The sequence below is a fragment of the Gobius niger genome (assembly GCF_951799975.1).
Source record: "Gobius niger genome assembly, chromosome: 12".
Lineage (NCBI taxonomy): Eukaryota > Metazoa > Chordata > Actinopteri > Gobiiformes > Gobiidae > Gobius > Gobius niger.
In genome coordinates, this window is record NC_136863.1 from 29,336,451 (window position 1) to 29,352,689 (window position 16,239).

The window sequence follows — 16,239 nt, forward strand, 5'->3', positions numbered from 1 at the left end:
TGGCTGGTTACTTAATAATTGATCACGCTGTGGCCTGGAGCCTGACGTCAAACACAATCCAATGAAAAGTACAGATTATGATGATTATGATGACACAAGGATTTGCAACAAACAAAATAAAATACTTTGGGCATATATTTACAGAGGAATCAAATTATGTCACTGGTTGATGTCAAGGATGGGGAGGCACTGGTAAAGCTGTCTGTTTAAAGTGACTCTCGTTTTTTTCTCTGTTTTTTGATTGTGCCTGTGTCTGTATTGGACCCTGAGTCAGGAATAAAGATGAATTGAACCTTTAATACCAATGCAAAACCATTTACCAAACCATCATGCTCCTCTTACTATGTATGTTACATATGTTTTTTTCATGACACGCCGAGTCAAGTGAAATGAGAAAAGTGCAGCCTGTGTGTGGGATGTTTCTGTGTCAGGAATGTGTCCTAATGTCTTCCTCCCATGTGCTGGGACTTGTCTGCGTTTAACTACAGTCCAACACAAGCGGGACTGTGCACCTGGACACGCGCCCGTCTACACAGCGGACAGAGGAGCGAGAGGTCAGGCACCTCTGACCTGCTCACAATCACAGCTGTAAAAGAAGATGAGGCACAAACCTGTTTGGACGACAGCTCCATGCTCAGGATGGGACGGGGAGGCTGGAACACAAACACATTTTAATGACTTCAATCAAGAGCAACTTCCTCACATTTTATGTCTTTTGTGTTAAGAAGAGAAGTGGTTCTTAAACTGGGGAATGAGTACACTTGAGGTACTCTACTCAGGGTCATCTGCATTTATAAACTTTGTTATAAGGCAAGACGCTGCAGGTGTCTTTTTATTCGACTTTCATTAATATTACAGACAGTATATATACTGTATCCATGCTAATGTTTTTGTTTTATTTTGTTTTCTTGTCATTGACATTGAGAGGTGAATAGGAAAATGATAATTTTGTGAACTTTTACTAATTATGAGAAAAGGTGTTTCACAACTTTTCTGTCCTTTTATGTTTTCATATAAAAAACTGACATTTTTTTAATAAAAATGGCCAAAATTGCCAATATTTTCAGTGACAAAATCCAAATAATGGATAAAGTCAGGTTTGAATTATGTTTTATATTGGTTAGAAATATTTTTCCGAGGAGGCATTTTGGATCTTTGAATAAGCTTTTTAATTAGTTATAAAAGGTCTGTAATAAATAAATGTTTAATACATTTCAAAGCTTATTAAATCAAGCTGGGAATTAGATAATACAGAAATCCCTCTGAAAAACCCTTCAAAATATTCATAAATCTTAACACTGTAAAGTTTGGCTCAGAGATGTCGGTGGGTGGAATAAAACCTCATTTGGAGAAAACGTGTCTGAAAATTTTGCAACGTCTGCACATTAGCATGTATGTCTGTAGCCACATCTATGGCCACAGTTGTTTCTCTTCAAGAATTGACCATATTTGGATCACAGCAACATCTCGGTCGCCTTTTGTGCTGCATGTGGATACACAATGTCAGTATTTGTGAATGAATTTGCGTGGGAAAGCAACCGGTGCACTGTGATGTGATAGTTATTTCCAGGAAATTTCCGGTTGGCTAGTGTGACAGAGCTTCATAAAAGAACCACCCTTTACAGTACGCCTGTGAAGGGTGAGTCTTGTCATTTATTTTGATTATTCTGACATTAAAACGAAGATGTTACGGGAGAAAACTAGCTAAAAATCTCAACATTGACCAATGGATGAAAAATCACAGTTTCCACCTGCTGTGTCTCTCGCTTTAAAGGCGTATAAAGTTCAGTGCAGTTTGTTTATGTGACTCTAGCAACACATCTGGATCGAAATATATTTCATCTACACAAACATAATGAACCCAGGAATTCCCAGGAATCACTTCAAGTAACACGAATGTGAACATGGCCTTAAACCCGAGGATTTGGTAGCACCTCCCAGCACAATGTTCTCATGATAATAGGATGTCTTATGTATGTGTATTACTCCTAAAAACATCATAGCGTGACCCTGTCTCACCTGGAACACCTGCAGCTCCTCCAGGATGACCTCTTCACTGGCCCAGTTCTCCTGAGTGATGGACACCACCTTCAGCACTGAGCCCACTTCTGGAACACAAAATAAAAGAGACTATAAGACTTTCTTCACACGTCGTATTCTAGACAAGGGTTTAGCCTAAATCTTTTTGCAGATGCTATAAGATTTTTCAAAAATCTCAACAAGCAGCCTGGAGAGAGTTCAATGCTGGTCCATAGTGGACAGCAAAAGGACAGTCATGCGGATTTTTTCTGCAATACTTGGAGCTTTCGAATATCTTCCTTTTGGGGCAAAGGACCATTAGCCTGACCAGGCAGAATACATGCTTTTCCTTTTCTTTACAAAGATGCAGTCTGAGATCAGGGGTGATTTCCCGATCCGTGATTGAGAAGCGTGTAAACCAATTAGAGAGAAGACGGATATGACGCAATCGGCGTGTTTCGTAAATGAGGAAGTTAGCGGTTTTACGAAGCATCAACCAGAAGAGCAGAGACAAATGTGAACGATTTATGTCGTTTTTGCCCCAAAAACATAACAATACAAGGAGTCATGAGCAACTCGGGTCAGATTTTAGCTTAGACGAGTTGATGTGTACCTGTCTGGTCGCACGCACAAAGATGTTGTTAGCATTCGGCCTCTCCCAGTGTATTCCTATAGCTCCAAACGGGGGTGAAGTTGGAAGTTACCACGCTCTACCACAGGTACACATCAACTCGTCTAAGCTTAAGTAAGGAAATATCTCAGTGTGGAAATGAAACTACTGGATATTTGGTAAGATAGTGATTAACATGTGAGATTATTATCAACTTCCTGCAAAAAGCAAAACACCCGCTCTTCAAAGTGTGATGGAAGGCTAGCTGCTACCGTTTGAGTCACTATCGGGAATCCAAATAACAAACAGAACAATAAACATTATCCTTTGAAATGCATTTGTACAGTCACAGGACTCTGGCAGAGGCAGAAAACGTAAACAAAGCCTGGGCAGGAACTAGAGACCAGATGCAGGCACCAATTGTTAGAGGATAACATTAAATAGTACGACTTTACAGCTTGACCCAGTATGATAAATAGCGATTTAATGTTATCCTCTAACACTAATCAGTAGGGGTGTAACGGTACGCTAAAATTGTATTCGGTTCGGTTCACGGTTTTGGAGGGCTCGGTTCGGTTAATTTTCGGTACAAATAAATAAGAACTAACAAAAATTTTCTTTTGAAAAGCTGCCAATACACAATAGAATTCTTGCATAAAATAAATAAAAGTGACCCATTTGGGTGATATTTTAAATAAATTGCACTCTTATAATGAGAGTTACTGTAACTCATGAGAACCATGTGGATTCAACTCAACAAAAAGGCCACAGTGAACGGCTTTTTACTCTCGTCTACTCGCCAAACTACTGTCCTGATACTCTAGACTCACCAGACACAGTAAGAAGAGGGTTTAAATGTGAGTGAGGCCCAGAGTCTGCGCAGAGAAAACATGAGAGCAGCGCCCGGGACACGGGTGACATGATGCAACCGCGGAGGAGCCGCGCATGAGGCGAAGCGAGCACCGGGAGACAGACGGCCGAGCGGGACACGAGCGGAGAAGCACTCGCGCTTTGGAAGAGACAGGGGGAAGGCGGTCGGTCTCTCCTGCTCATTCACTTCACCAGACTACTCCGTTTTGGTGTTATATGTGGCGAAGTAGGCGGAGAGTGAGTGCGCGCTGGAAGAGCCTGTCCCCGAGGAAGAACCGGCTCTGAGCGCTGGTGTAACTTTTTGGCTGAAGTGCGGACGTGACGGGATATTGTAGCGAGGCTCAAGACTTTTAATCAAATACTTAAAGCCAGCGCCTGTAGTTTCTCTCGGCTACTCATGCAGCTTCAATGTACGTCACTCAATAGCGTCCGTGCGGAAACTCGCGTAGGAACTTTGTTCCGCGGCACTTAATATGACGCTAATAATACATTTACATTATTTAATGAAAATAATACACCGAAACGGTACGCAAGTGGACCGAACCGAACAGGCCGAACCGAACGGTTCAATACATCCCCGTGAACCGTTACACCCCTACTAATCAGTAACTTTGAGCAACTTTTGAAGTCATTCGTATGGCTAATCTACTCTGTGATGAAATGACACTATTGGTAATATTCACTGTGTAAAGAAATGACTTACTCCTCCCATTGTGAATTCATCTATAAGTGACATCGTGTGTTTCTTGCATCTGTTTATAAAGATTTATTTAATCTGCTTTTATGTTGTATTTTTAACCTCTTAACCCCCACCTGAACCGAGCAGTTTCTGCAGTTTGGCAACGCAACAACAAAGTGACAAAAAAGCCACAAAAGGAGTGACAGAAAACTCAAAGAAGAAGCAAATCTATCAGTTATTTCTTACTTTAACTTGAGTAATTATTCCGCTCACTTTTTACTTGAACAAAGTGAATACAAAGCGACATTATTCCAGCTTAAACTAACATGTGTCTCCTCTGCTTCAGCTGTTGAACCACAGAACCATCACCATAAACCTCCAGTCCTCTCCCTCCCTCTGGTGGTGATCACGGGTCAGTGCGGGCGTCTCACCCGTGCCCAGGAACATGACCTCGTAGTGCCCGTCCTCCGCCGTGACCCTGTCCACTCGGACGTGCGTGAGCCTGTAGTCCGCCCGGACCCGCGTGAACACGGGGCGTCCCGTGATGGGCCGGACGGGCCGGTGCATGAGCGGGTGCAGCCGCATGAAGCTCACCACCTCGTCGGGGAAGTCCTTGGTGCTCTTGATGCGGGGGTCGTAGGTCGCGCTGGGGCACTGGGGGCACAGCAAGAGGGAGATGTCACGATTGGAAATGACTTTGCTTTTCAGCACAAGTTTTTGTTGATATAAAGCCTCATAAATGTGCTTAAATCTACAAAGAATGTAAGGAGGTGATTTGTTATCACGGTCATTCCTGTAAATCAATACATTTTCACCAATAAAACCTGCTCCATCTTGGATTTGCACCAAACTTGGCCTAACTGTTGTCGATAAACCCAATCGTGAGCGTCTAGTCTGGAGTTGGTGTTTTCTTCTGTAGTTTGTGAAATAGTTTTGTAAGTGTCACACCAAAATCATGCCTATGCTGAAAGGCCCTATACGTGATTTATTTTAAACATTTTTATTACAAATCATCATGGCCTGTTGTACATGTTTTTAGTGGCACAAGTGCTGTAGGTGCAAACCATTCAATCTTGTAATAACTTTACAAATATTCAGACTATGATATCTATTCCTATTTCTATTACTGACTGAAATGCATGAGTTGGATCAAACTGTGATCTAATAAACTCATGTAAGCTTAACATTATGAAAATGAAGACATTTTTTTTAGTCTCTGTAACTGCAATCTCAACAGTTATTCAGTAGCACTCAAAATGTATGTCTTTTGTGCTTTTTTTAACTGTTGTATGAGCAATTATTTGGGAGATTGTACTTGAGTAAAATTATTTTAAAGTAATGTTACTCTTGAATAATTGTTTGTGTTAATCGAAACTTGAAACGTTTGCCTTTTTATAACCCACAAGTTCTCATTTAAGAAATAGTCTAGTAGTAGTATTTAGTATTCTTTAGCAATTTTTCCATCTATGATTGACATTTTTGCGACAATCAATAACAATAATAAACAGCAAAAATTGCAGATGTTTTCTGTAGTGCAAAACGAAACATATTACCTTTTACTGCCATTCTTTTGTTTAAGATATTTTATTTTGCCTTAAGCATATTTTTTCATGTCACTAGGACATTTATTTGAATATTTTTTTGTTATGTTGGTTCCGCTGGGGCAATTTAGTGTGTTGCACACCCCCAAGCATAAAAAACAAGCATGGCGTGTCAAGGCCACGACTTAACCAAAAGTTTGAGAAATAAAACCTCATTTCTGCCTTGTATGGGTCAGCCAGCGAGGTATGTTTGTATATTTTATACAATTTTATGTCTTTATTTTTACCTTGTAGTACCTAATGGTATTTTTATGTTTTATCTTCGTGTACATTTTAGTTCGACGGTGACAACTGTGATGACATCTTGTAATCAAGTTCAAGATTATGAACATTAAAGTCATTTTAAGCCATCAGTACAAAGAACTCTGATTGACATATAAGAAGTAAGACGAGGTGGAAGTGATATTACCTTAAAGTAGGAAATTATCCACTAGAACTGTAACCATAATCTAGAACAGAGTGAAGGCGACCAACATGCTCTGAATGTATTTTCCCTCATACTGGACAGACAGGGCTCTCGCTCTGCTATGGGGAATTCAAACACCAGTGTGTGTCTCCCTCTGGTGGCAGAACCCAGCATTACACGCTGCACATCACATCTGGCACATCTGGGTAACTGCTGCAGCCTCTTTGAGGATTTCCATAAGCCCCAGTTCACTCTCAACATCCCCACGACCTTTTCTTTTCTAAACTTCCTAATTATAATCTAAACGAAATGATTCAATTTACTGTTAACTTTTGACCCAGTGACGGCACTGAACGCTCTTCTAAACACTCCGGTCTGGCTTTACTTTCAAAGGGGTCATTGTTGTAAAGTGTTTGGTAAAATTCCAGGTGGATTGCAATGATGGCCAGTATTAATTATAGAGTGGACATGTGCATTCTGTATTCTGAATACTGAGAATACTTTCACGTTGATATGCGTAATATTAAAGCATAAAAGCGGTGAATGATTAAGAAGTTGTTTAGGCTACATTTGTCACTCGCCTGTTACGAACTTATTTACCACTAATTTGGAAAGCAAAAATAGCACTTTGCAAACGCCCACAGTCCAGACAGACAGAGCTTAACTTTTCCCGGCTTTTCTTATTCACGTTAAAGGCCCTGCACCTGATATTTTTCAAGGTATGGGATGAAATGTCTTTCCCCCATTAAATGAATTGTGAAAGACGCTGTATATTTCATTAAACCCCCTTTTTTTTTCTCAAGAACTGGCAGGCAATTGTTTTCACCATTATTGTGACAGTGATCCCAAAAAAGTGACCCTGAAAACTGACAACAAATGTCAGGAAAGAGTTTAAACACAACTAACTATCTGAAATGTACAAACCTTTACAAACTGATTATGAAACTGTAGTGTAATGATTGAGTACTGTGATTGATTCCTTTGATAAGGTTTTCTAAATACCCTCAATTGAAAGGGTAAAATGAAAACACAGTTATATAGTGCCTTTCTACCTCCTTTAGGCACTCACTCACCCATCCACACTCTCATTCACACACCAGTGTGCACAGACACTGGAGGCAAGAAGGGTGAAGAGTCTTGCCCAAGGACACGACAACAGAGGGCAGTTACTCAAAATGAGTATTCTAAATACATGTATTCAGTTACTACCTAACACTGTGAATATCTTACATATAAGATGTTTAGTGGCTGTTGGATGTGAATCCACTCCCACAAAAAAACTGAAATTTAACTGAATAGTAGAGGTCGACCGATATGGGTTTTTCTAAGGCCGATATTTTTGGCCAATTCTTCCAAATGTCTGGTCTTTAATCCTGTCTGCCGCTCCTGCAGTGGCCCGTTTTATTTGATTACTTCAGGTGATTCAGTCATAGTTTCTGTCCCAGCTTTGATTAGTTGTGTTTAACATCAGCATCCTGCAGCTAGCATTAGCATACTGTTGCTAACTGCGGTATTTTGCACGGTGATCAAAAACGCAACTGCAGAGGCTAAAGCTAACTCAGTGATTGAATTCTCCAAGTTCTGTGCTTCAAAAAATTATATATATATATATATATATATATATATATATATATATATATATGTTCACTGAGATTTAGTGAAAGTTATATTTAACAAATGTGTAGCTAGCCTATTTTCATCACGATGTTTCTCTGTGCCCCCTGAGGGAGTTGTGATTTTAAAGCCCTGACTTCGCTCTTTCTAATGCTAAAAACGGGAAGTCTCTATCTCTTTCTGTCCTTTATCGGCATTAGATTGGCCGATCGCCGATATTGTAAAATCCCCAAATATCGTCTGGCCTATATATCGGTCGACCTCTACTGAATATGATTCAGCATTTAGTGCAAAGGACACTTTTCTACGTCATTCTTAACTAAAGTAAAATCTCAAAAGGTTGTACATTCATTAATGATGAACGAGCCTTTGACCTCAGTGTGGTCGATGTGTTGACAACAGCTGAAAACATCTGGCTCGTTCATAATGTGGGTGTTTGACGGATAAATGTCGAGCTGGCTGCCAGTTAAAGTTAACAAACACTTTTCTGTTGAGTGTCCCCTTACAGAAGTCCCTGCCCTCCGTGTGTGAGATTTTGACCGATTCCTAAACTACAGGCCCATTATTCAGTAAAGTCGTCCCAAACGTACGGTCCCGGGGCGGGGGTAGGGTATCCTCCCCTCGTACTCCACCCATCTGTGGTCGGGCCCCTCCTTGTGAGCGAAGGGCCCGTTGAAGGCGGCGCGGATGTCGGCCATGCTGTACACGCACACCGCCGAGCCGGGGAACAGGGAGCTGCGCGGGGGAAGGGGAGAGTTCAGCTCAGTAATGGCGGAGCGCTCTGTTATCAAACGGGCTGAACACGATGGTACCTGGAGGTGGTGAAGACGGCGTACACTTTGGGGTTCTTGCCGTCTCTGCTCGGAAGCATAAAGATGTCCTCTGAAAGAAAAAACAAAAAATAGTCAAGGAAAATTGAGAAGAATTGAGACAGCTGGACATCGCTTCAACAGCAGACGCTTTAAGATGAACCACATGACTTCCAACTGGTCCTGACAAGCTCGTGCAGTCTTTAAAGTCTCTCTGACTCTGTGTAAACGATGTGACCTCGTGACTCGCAAGATGTGGAGAAATGGACTCTTTGGATCTTCCTTTAATTTGTCGTCACAGTGGATGTTTTATTCGAAGCAGATGTTTATTCGGCGAGACGTACGCAGCTGGTGGAAGTGTGTGTCCACCCCGTCCTCTCCCGGGACGGAGCACACGAGCCGCGCCTTCAGGAACGTGGTCCATTTGTGGGTCAGACTCCTCAGCCCCCCGACGTCGTTCTGAAAACACACCGGGATCCAGGAAATAGATCAGTGCTCTTAACACATTGAGTGCCAAAAACGGGAAAAAAGTATATTACTATTACGAAACTCTAATACACCTTATCTGTGATTTGGGGAGCTCTGTGATGAACAGAACTGAAATCAGTGAAAAATCACCATCTGGACATTTCATCTGGGCATTGAATCACAATCAGACGACCAGTGAGGTCAAGAAGCCGACAGTTTTGTATGATCTAAAAATAAACCTTTACCGCAGGTCACCACCACATCCTCGGCCCACTTCTTTCAGCTCTATGTTCTCTTAAAACAACGTGAAACTCATGCCCAGACATTCTCAATAGTCAATGTTCTTTTCTTAAGCCCCCGTTTTCAGCCAAAGCCCAGTGAAAAGAGTGAAATGAGGACGACGGTTGTGTTTCATAAAACATGGATATCTCTGATTCTAGAAAAAAAAGTGATTTTGATCAAAACTAGCCTCTGTTAACTTAGGATTTCTCAGAAACCGAGGCATATAGAATTAAAGCTTAGAATCTCGTCTTTCAAATGAGCCATAGCATGTGTCCATAGCTATAACATAGTAGAATAAGCTGTGGTGCAAACAAATATCATGAAGACTGGTCTGGATGGTTGGCGCTCTCAGATGGCTCTCGAGCTGAACTGTTGGACCAGAGCAGACGGTGAGGCCCAAGGGCAGCTGTTCACTAGATAGAAATAGAGCTTAAAACCATGGCTCATATAACGTATTTACAATCAGAGAGAGTGACAAATATAAAATGTGAAAAAAAACAGAAAACTTGCCAACAAGCTCAAAAGAAAGAAGTGCGTGGCAGGCTCATCACAGAGCAGGAAAATGGCATGAAAAAGGAACAGTGGTGCATGAATGAGAGGATGAATGGGTGAGTGGTTCCTGGATGTACAGTGCTTTTAATGCTGAATATAGGTTGAAAAGCACTGTATGAATGTTACTATTTAAACCAGGGGGGGTCGCATATTGAAGTGTACACGGGGTGAAGGGCCATAGATCAGTAGTTAGTGCTGCAAAACCTTCGACTAGCAGAGGTTTAAATTGTGCCCCATACCTATATTTTAGCTTAAAACCTTCATGCCAGCTCTGTCTCACAATAAAATGTTAGTTGTTAGGTTAGAACTGTATAGAATTATTACATTTCAAATATAAAGGTCCATCTCTGGTGATGTGTACCGATACAGCAAGAGGCCGAGGTCTGAGGGCCGCATTTGGCCCCCGGGCCGCACTTTTGACACCCCTGATTTAAACACATCTTTGTCACTAACTTTCACTTTGTTGGTTAGAAAATGCCATATTGATTTAAAACTGGTAAAATATCCAGTAGTTTCACTTCCTGTTTTTTCAAGCAACCTAACTCTAAGCCCCTCCCACCCCCACCTTAGGCCAACTTTGCCAAAATATGTTAATACTTAAATTTCCTGACTATAAGCCGCTATCTTCTTCCCACGTTTTGAACCTTGTGGCTTATACAACGCTCAAACTGAATATTGTGTCATGTGATCAAGAACAATGCACCTGGGTCTGTTTCTGATGAAAGAACTGTGACGTGAGAAAGAGGCGATAACAGGCTCCAAATCCAAACATAAAGTTGTGGGGACGATGGAGAGCTCAGGCGGTTCCTTTCGGACGTGCCCCACTCATCTGCACTATAACTCAGACAGGTGCAAACCCCATCACCGTCTCCCTTTACCTCTGGCTGCGATGTTCACTGCACACCGGGGCGGGGGGGGGCAGCAGGACGCCCTCCCGCACTGTAACAGGGCTTCGAGTGCAAAATAAATGTGTTTCTCACCGCTGAAATATTATTAAGCGAATGACGGGTTAAATTAATCAAAAGCCTCGAGCGATACAGCCCCGACCCAGCTCAGAGCAGCTTCCAACACCGGGGGCGGGACCAATGTCACGTCTGTTATTTATATTAGATATCATACGTTTATGTTTACATGGGCTCAAATAATGGCAATGAATGTGTTTGCATACTGAGATATGTTCTTACCTGAGCTTAGACGAGTTGATGTGTACCTGTACCTTTGAGCGTGCCCTCAGTCACGCAAAATGACCAAAAATGTTGTTAGCATTTGGCTTCTCCCAGTATATTATTATGGCTCCAAATGGGGTGAAGTTAGAAGCGACCAAGTTCTTCCACAGGCACAAAGGCCAGACAGGTACGCATCAACTCGTCTAAGCTCAGGTAAGAACATATCTCAGTATGGGAAAAAATGGTGGCCTGTTCCTTTAAGGCTTGAAAATAGTTCAAAGTACGTAGAAAGCTTGTCACTTGAGGACGTGGCCGCTTATTTAATCTGTTACTTGCCGTCCCCCCCCCCCGATCAGGGGGCTATAGGGTTAGGGTCAGGGACTAGGGTTATGAACGGCAAATGTCATGTAAGTTGTGTTTCACTCCCACAGATCTTACACATCATTTTAGAAACTAGAATGTCTTGCCTTTCAAACGAGGTATCACACTGGCATTAAGGCTGTAAAATGTCCTGTCAATATACTTTGAGATTTGGATGCACATAATTGATAACCCTAGCTCTAACCTAACCTTACCTAACCCTCAGACGGCAGGAAACAGGTTAAAGAAGCTCACTTTAAAGGAACAGGCCACCGTTTTTCCATACTGAGATATGTTCTTACCTGAGCTTAGACGAGTTGATCCGTACCTGTCTGGCCTTTGTGCCCGTGGAAGAGCGTGGTCGCTTCTAACTTCACCACCGTTTGGAGCTATAGGAATACATTGGGAGAGGCCAAATGCTAACAACATCTTTAGTCTTTTTGCGTGACTGAGGGCACACACAAAGACCAGACAGGTACGCATCAACTCATCTAAGCTCAGGTAAGAATATTTCTCAGTATGGGAAAAACGGTGGCCTGTTCCTTTAAGAACAAATGAACGATCCCGAAAACGAGTGGTGGTCATCCGATATGCACTCCTGGCCTGATGTCTACAACTATGCACGCCAATGTTAGCAATGTAAATGTAACCTACTTTTTAAAGTTAGTTAGTTTGGAGGGGTGCAGAGTCATGAAGGACCAGGATAAATTTAAGGCATTTTGTGTTTGGCATGTAACAAGTACTAACGCTAGCAACGTACAGCATGTATGAAGCTAACGGGAATATCTCCTCATAATCGCCCATATCAATGCAGCTCTCTTTAAAAGGGAGGTTTATGATAATGATGACATTATGGTAACACAACTTATGGTGGCGTCTGTTCTTCTGAATAGGGTTTGTTATACAGTCAAAGTCCTGGATTGTTGGTACTCCTGTGCAATCTACAACACAACACCATGACACAGTGATGTTTTTATACATAATTTAGTATGAATACGTCACATGAAACGGGTTCATTATATTAAACTATAAATCATTTTTAAACACTCTAACATCCCGTAACAGCAGATAATCAGATAGATTTGTTCCAAAATTGTGCAGCCCAAGATCACAGAACTGGACTGTTCCCAATTATCTGATGAGGAGGAGGCCGGCGGTCAGTGTTGCTCATTTACCCCGCTGAACCTTCTGGGGGATGAAAAGAAAAGGAGATGAAAGGAGAGGTGCATGCTGGGAAAATAACACTCCAATCAAGATGGCATTAATCCGCCCGGGTTGGCGTTAGCATATGAATGGGCTTGTTTCATTAAGACGCCTGCAGAGGGCCGACTTGTACATGTCAAGAAGCTCTCGAGGGCCACACAGTGCAGTGATTCAATAATGAGCGTTTTCCCAGGGCACTGATGGATGCTTGGATAGTACAATAACAGTAAGAAGATTATGTGTCCGGCTCAGTTAGCCTCAATGGCCTTTTACACGTTGCAAAAATAATCATTTGTGAATGGAAAAAAGGCCAATCCGTGCAGTCCACAGAGTATTATGATTTGATGGTGTTGTCTAAGGTCAACTTTAATTGTGAATATGTGACAAAAAGGGGGACAGGTTCGATTTTTGACAACCAAATAGCTTTTTTTTTAAATGACAAAATCTGACAACAAAGGTAAGAAATTGGTGCAGGGCCAAGAAAGAAAACAATTGTGATATCGTTACATAACTCAAAATAATGTATTTGGAAACTGAATTCGGGAGTCGATGTCTGACACTACGGCCGTCAAATGTATCTTCAAATGATAACTTCTAGAATGCTAGGTGAAGCCGTAGTCAATTCAACCTGGATAGACTCAAGACCCCGGCGGTAGACATTGATGTATGAAAGTCAGTATAGATGAACAGCTTGGAGTTAGGGATGTCTTCCCCGGAGCCTGGACACTGGTGGTGGTGTGGAAGACCCGTGAAGATGCACCAGGTACAAGCCGTGGACGGAAGAGGCAATGGGGTGGAGGTGGGTTGCAGCACATCTGGGAAGCGAATGAACCATGATTGCTGGGGCTTAAAAGCAGGACCGAGGGCGATGATTCGCTGCTACGGAGGTGCGGCTCTTACGCTGATGGCTGAGGTGGAGGTGTGGCCCTCTCGGAATCGATCATTGGCTGGAGGTCGGTGATGCTGAAATTAGTCTTCCAGGTTGAACTAATGCCTAGGCTTCATTTGCAAAATCACTTAAACAAATGAAAGTGTGTGTTAAAGGTCGTATATCATGCAAAATCGACTTTTTAGAGCTTTTAGCCATGTTGTTATGCTATTTCCTTATCAAAAACACCCCCAGAGTGGTTTGTGGCTTCATTCACGCAGTTCTCAGTAATCCTCCTGAATCCTGCGCTCTGAGCAGCTGCTCCTCCCTCTCCTGGTGAACGACTGAGTGTTCAGTTGTGTCGTAACAGCGGAACGGAAGTGCTCGACGTCTGTAATGTAATGTCTTAATTATATGCTTACGGCCTGATTTTAATTTGTTAAACAGCGTTTTCATTATTTCTGTCGTAAGAGAGAAACAAAGAGTAGAAAATAAAATAAAAAAAATTATTAAAAAAATAAAAAAGGATGTGCCCGAGGTGCTTCCAGGTCAGCTGTGGCCAAAACAAACACCCCTGAGCGTCTGAACAGATCAGTCATGTTTGCGCTGCAGCTGAAGATGGAGCTCGTTATAACCTACTCTGGACACAGCTGTTCTTTATTCTTAACTAACGATAATGTCACGGAGAAAAAGAAGCGCGTTTGGCTACGAGGACGAGTTTATTCAACCTTTTTCAAGAAGAGGCCACTCAGCTGTTTTTTTCTCCGGGATTCAGCGACTATCACCAAAATATTGTTTTTCTGTGACTGTCACTGATGGATGTTTGGGGAACCTTCGCCAGAATCAAAGTGGATTCACTTTTATAACCAACGCAAGTCCCACAATGTAAACAGCGATGGACCAGAGCGGTGAGTCAATCCAAACGCGGGTTAGCTTGTGTGTTAGCATATTAGCATGTGTGTTAGCCATTTATGAAGCTGTGTTGCAGATGTCAACTCCGTATAACTGCATTGTGAAGTGACTTCACTTATTGTTGTTTATTTATATTACGGTAAAGTTGTATGTGCGGAGAGAGGGGGCGGAGTTAACTGAATTGAAGCGTTTTGTCTTCCGGGTTTGAAAAATACCTCCAGAAAACACTTATATTTATCACAAAAATGAGTGCTCCATAGTGGTAGAGGTACAATATATCATTTACATGCCTATACTTAACTTTGGAATGGCTAAAATAGCATGATATAGCTCCTTTAAGTTAAAATTGTGCAAAAGTACAGTTTAAGTGGTGATCTTAATGATTTATTTCCATTTTAGCCTTGTTTGGGTCCTGATGAACGGCATCCATTGGCCGCAAACATACTAATCTACAGGGAAGAGACATGATGACAACGGAGAAAAGAAGAAAATAGTATTTTTCCGAAAACCTAACATGGTTAAAACCTAACATTAAAATATTCATCATATACTCGTCTGATTTACGGTCCACATTTCTCTCTTCTCATTTATGGTCATGAGCTTTGGGTTGTGATCAAAAAGACAAAATCCTGGACACATGGTGAAAGACGTCCGGGCAGCTTTGTTTGTCCTTTCTCGTCACTCAGCCGGATAGATGGAGAAGCATAACTAATCCCGCACTAAACAAGATTACTGCTCAAGAGCAAATGAAAGCAAATGACAAAGACCGACTCAGGTGGAAGAGCGTTGATGTCCCTGTCAATGAAGGACCTTTAACTACACGGCCTGAACAAAACAAAACAGTGTCCACCTGGATTTAACTGTTAATGATCTGGGGCTACTGCAGTTGGTCAGGTCTAGGGTTGCAAAGGGGCGGAAAATTACTGAAGCATTTTCGGAAATCTTCTGAACATGAACATGATATTTTTGCATTTTTGTTGAATAAACAAGTGGTGAACTGCTACTCATTAATGATGTTTTTGAACCATAAAACATGCATTTGGGTGATGTCACACTCGACCCGTACAAGAAGAGTGAGGACATGCCGTTAAAACAGAACACAGCTTTCCTAAACCTACATTCTGCCTTATTCTCTTTCTAATAAGCGCTGGGACAAAATGTTTCTAACTCTGACAATGTCAAATGGTGATCAATACTGTACTGCAGGGGTAGGCAACATCAGGCTCAGGGGCCAAAACCGGCCCTCCAGCACAGAACCTCTGGCCCCCAATATGATTTTGAGAAATATTATAAGGGATCATTCACCTGTTCAATTACTCTTAAAATGTGAGAAATAGTGTATTTTTTAAATGTCCTTGCATAATATCCCACTTGGTCATATATAATGTAAAACAATGATTCTCAACTGGTGGGTCGGGACTCAAAAGTGGGTTGTGAGCCTATAGGGAACTTTTTTTTCAATATTTTCCATCTGAAACTACACGGAAACACACTGGAGTCTGTTAAAGTCAATATTATTGGGTTGGTTTGATCATAATTTCAGTCTTTAAAAGCAAATCTACGACTTGCTCAATAAAAACGTCTAGTAAATACAATATTTTATACGATATATGACAAATTATAGTTTTATTTGGGTCGCAGCTTGTCATTAAGGTAATGGCGGGTCTCGGAGCCGGACCACGTTAGATCCACTGATGTGACCAGATAATGGCTACATGAGAATGTTTCATAATAATGAAAATCAGCCCTCCTTGACTCAAACTTACCTACCCCTGCAGTACTGAGTGTCTGTAGCTGCAGTAAACAGAACAGACCTGAAA

At 41.8% G+C, this 16,239-nt stretch overlaps 1 protein-coding gene across 1 annotated transcript in view; it reads right to left on the minus strand.

Annotated features, from left to right (window-relative positions):
- sema3d (sema domain, immunoglobulin domain (Ig), short basic domain, secreted, (semaphorin) 3D) overlaps positions 1–16,239 on the minus strand; it is a gene marked incomplete at its 3' end in the record, with an annotated part of 95,795 nt that overhangs the window by 34,834 nt on the left and 44,722 nt on the right. Inside the window, exons 8-13 of the mRNA XM_079567812.1 lie at positions 8,953–9,067; positions 8,612–8,681; positions 8,390–8,534; positions 4,610–4,832; positions 2,020–2,108; positions 612–653 (exon numbers count right to left, since the gene is read on the minus strand). Coding sequence (XP_079423938.1) covers positions 612–653; positions 2,020–2,108; positions 4,610–4,832; positions 8,390–8,534; positions 8,612–8,681; positions 8,953–9,067 — 684 coding nt within the window. The remainder of the gene's footprint in view (positions 1–611; positions 654–2,019; positions 2,109–4,609; positions 4,833–8,389; positions 8,535–8,611; positions 8,682–8,952; positions 9,068–16,239) is intronic.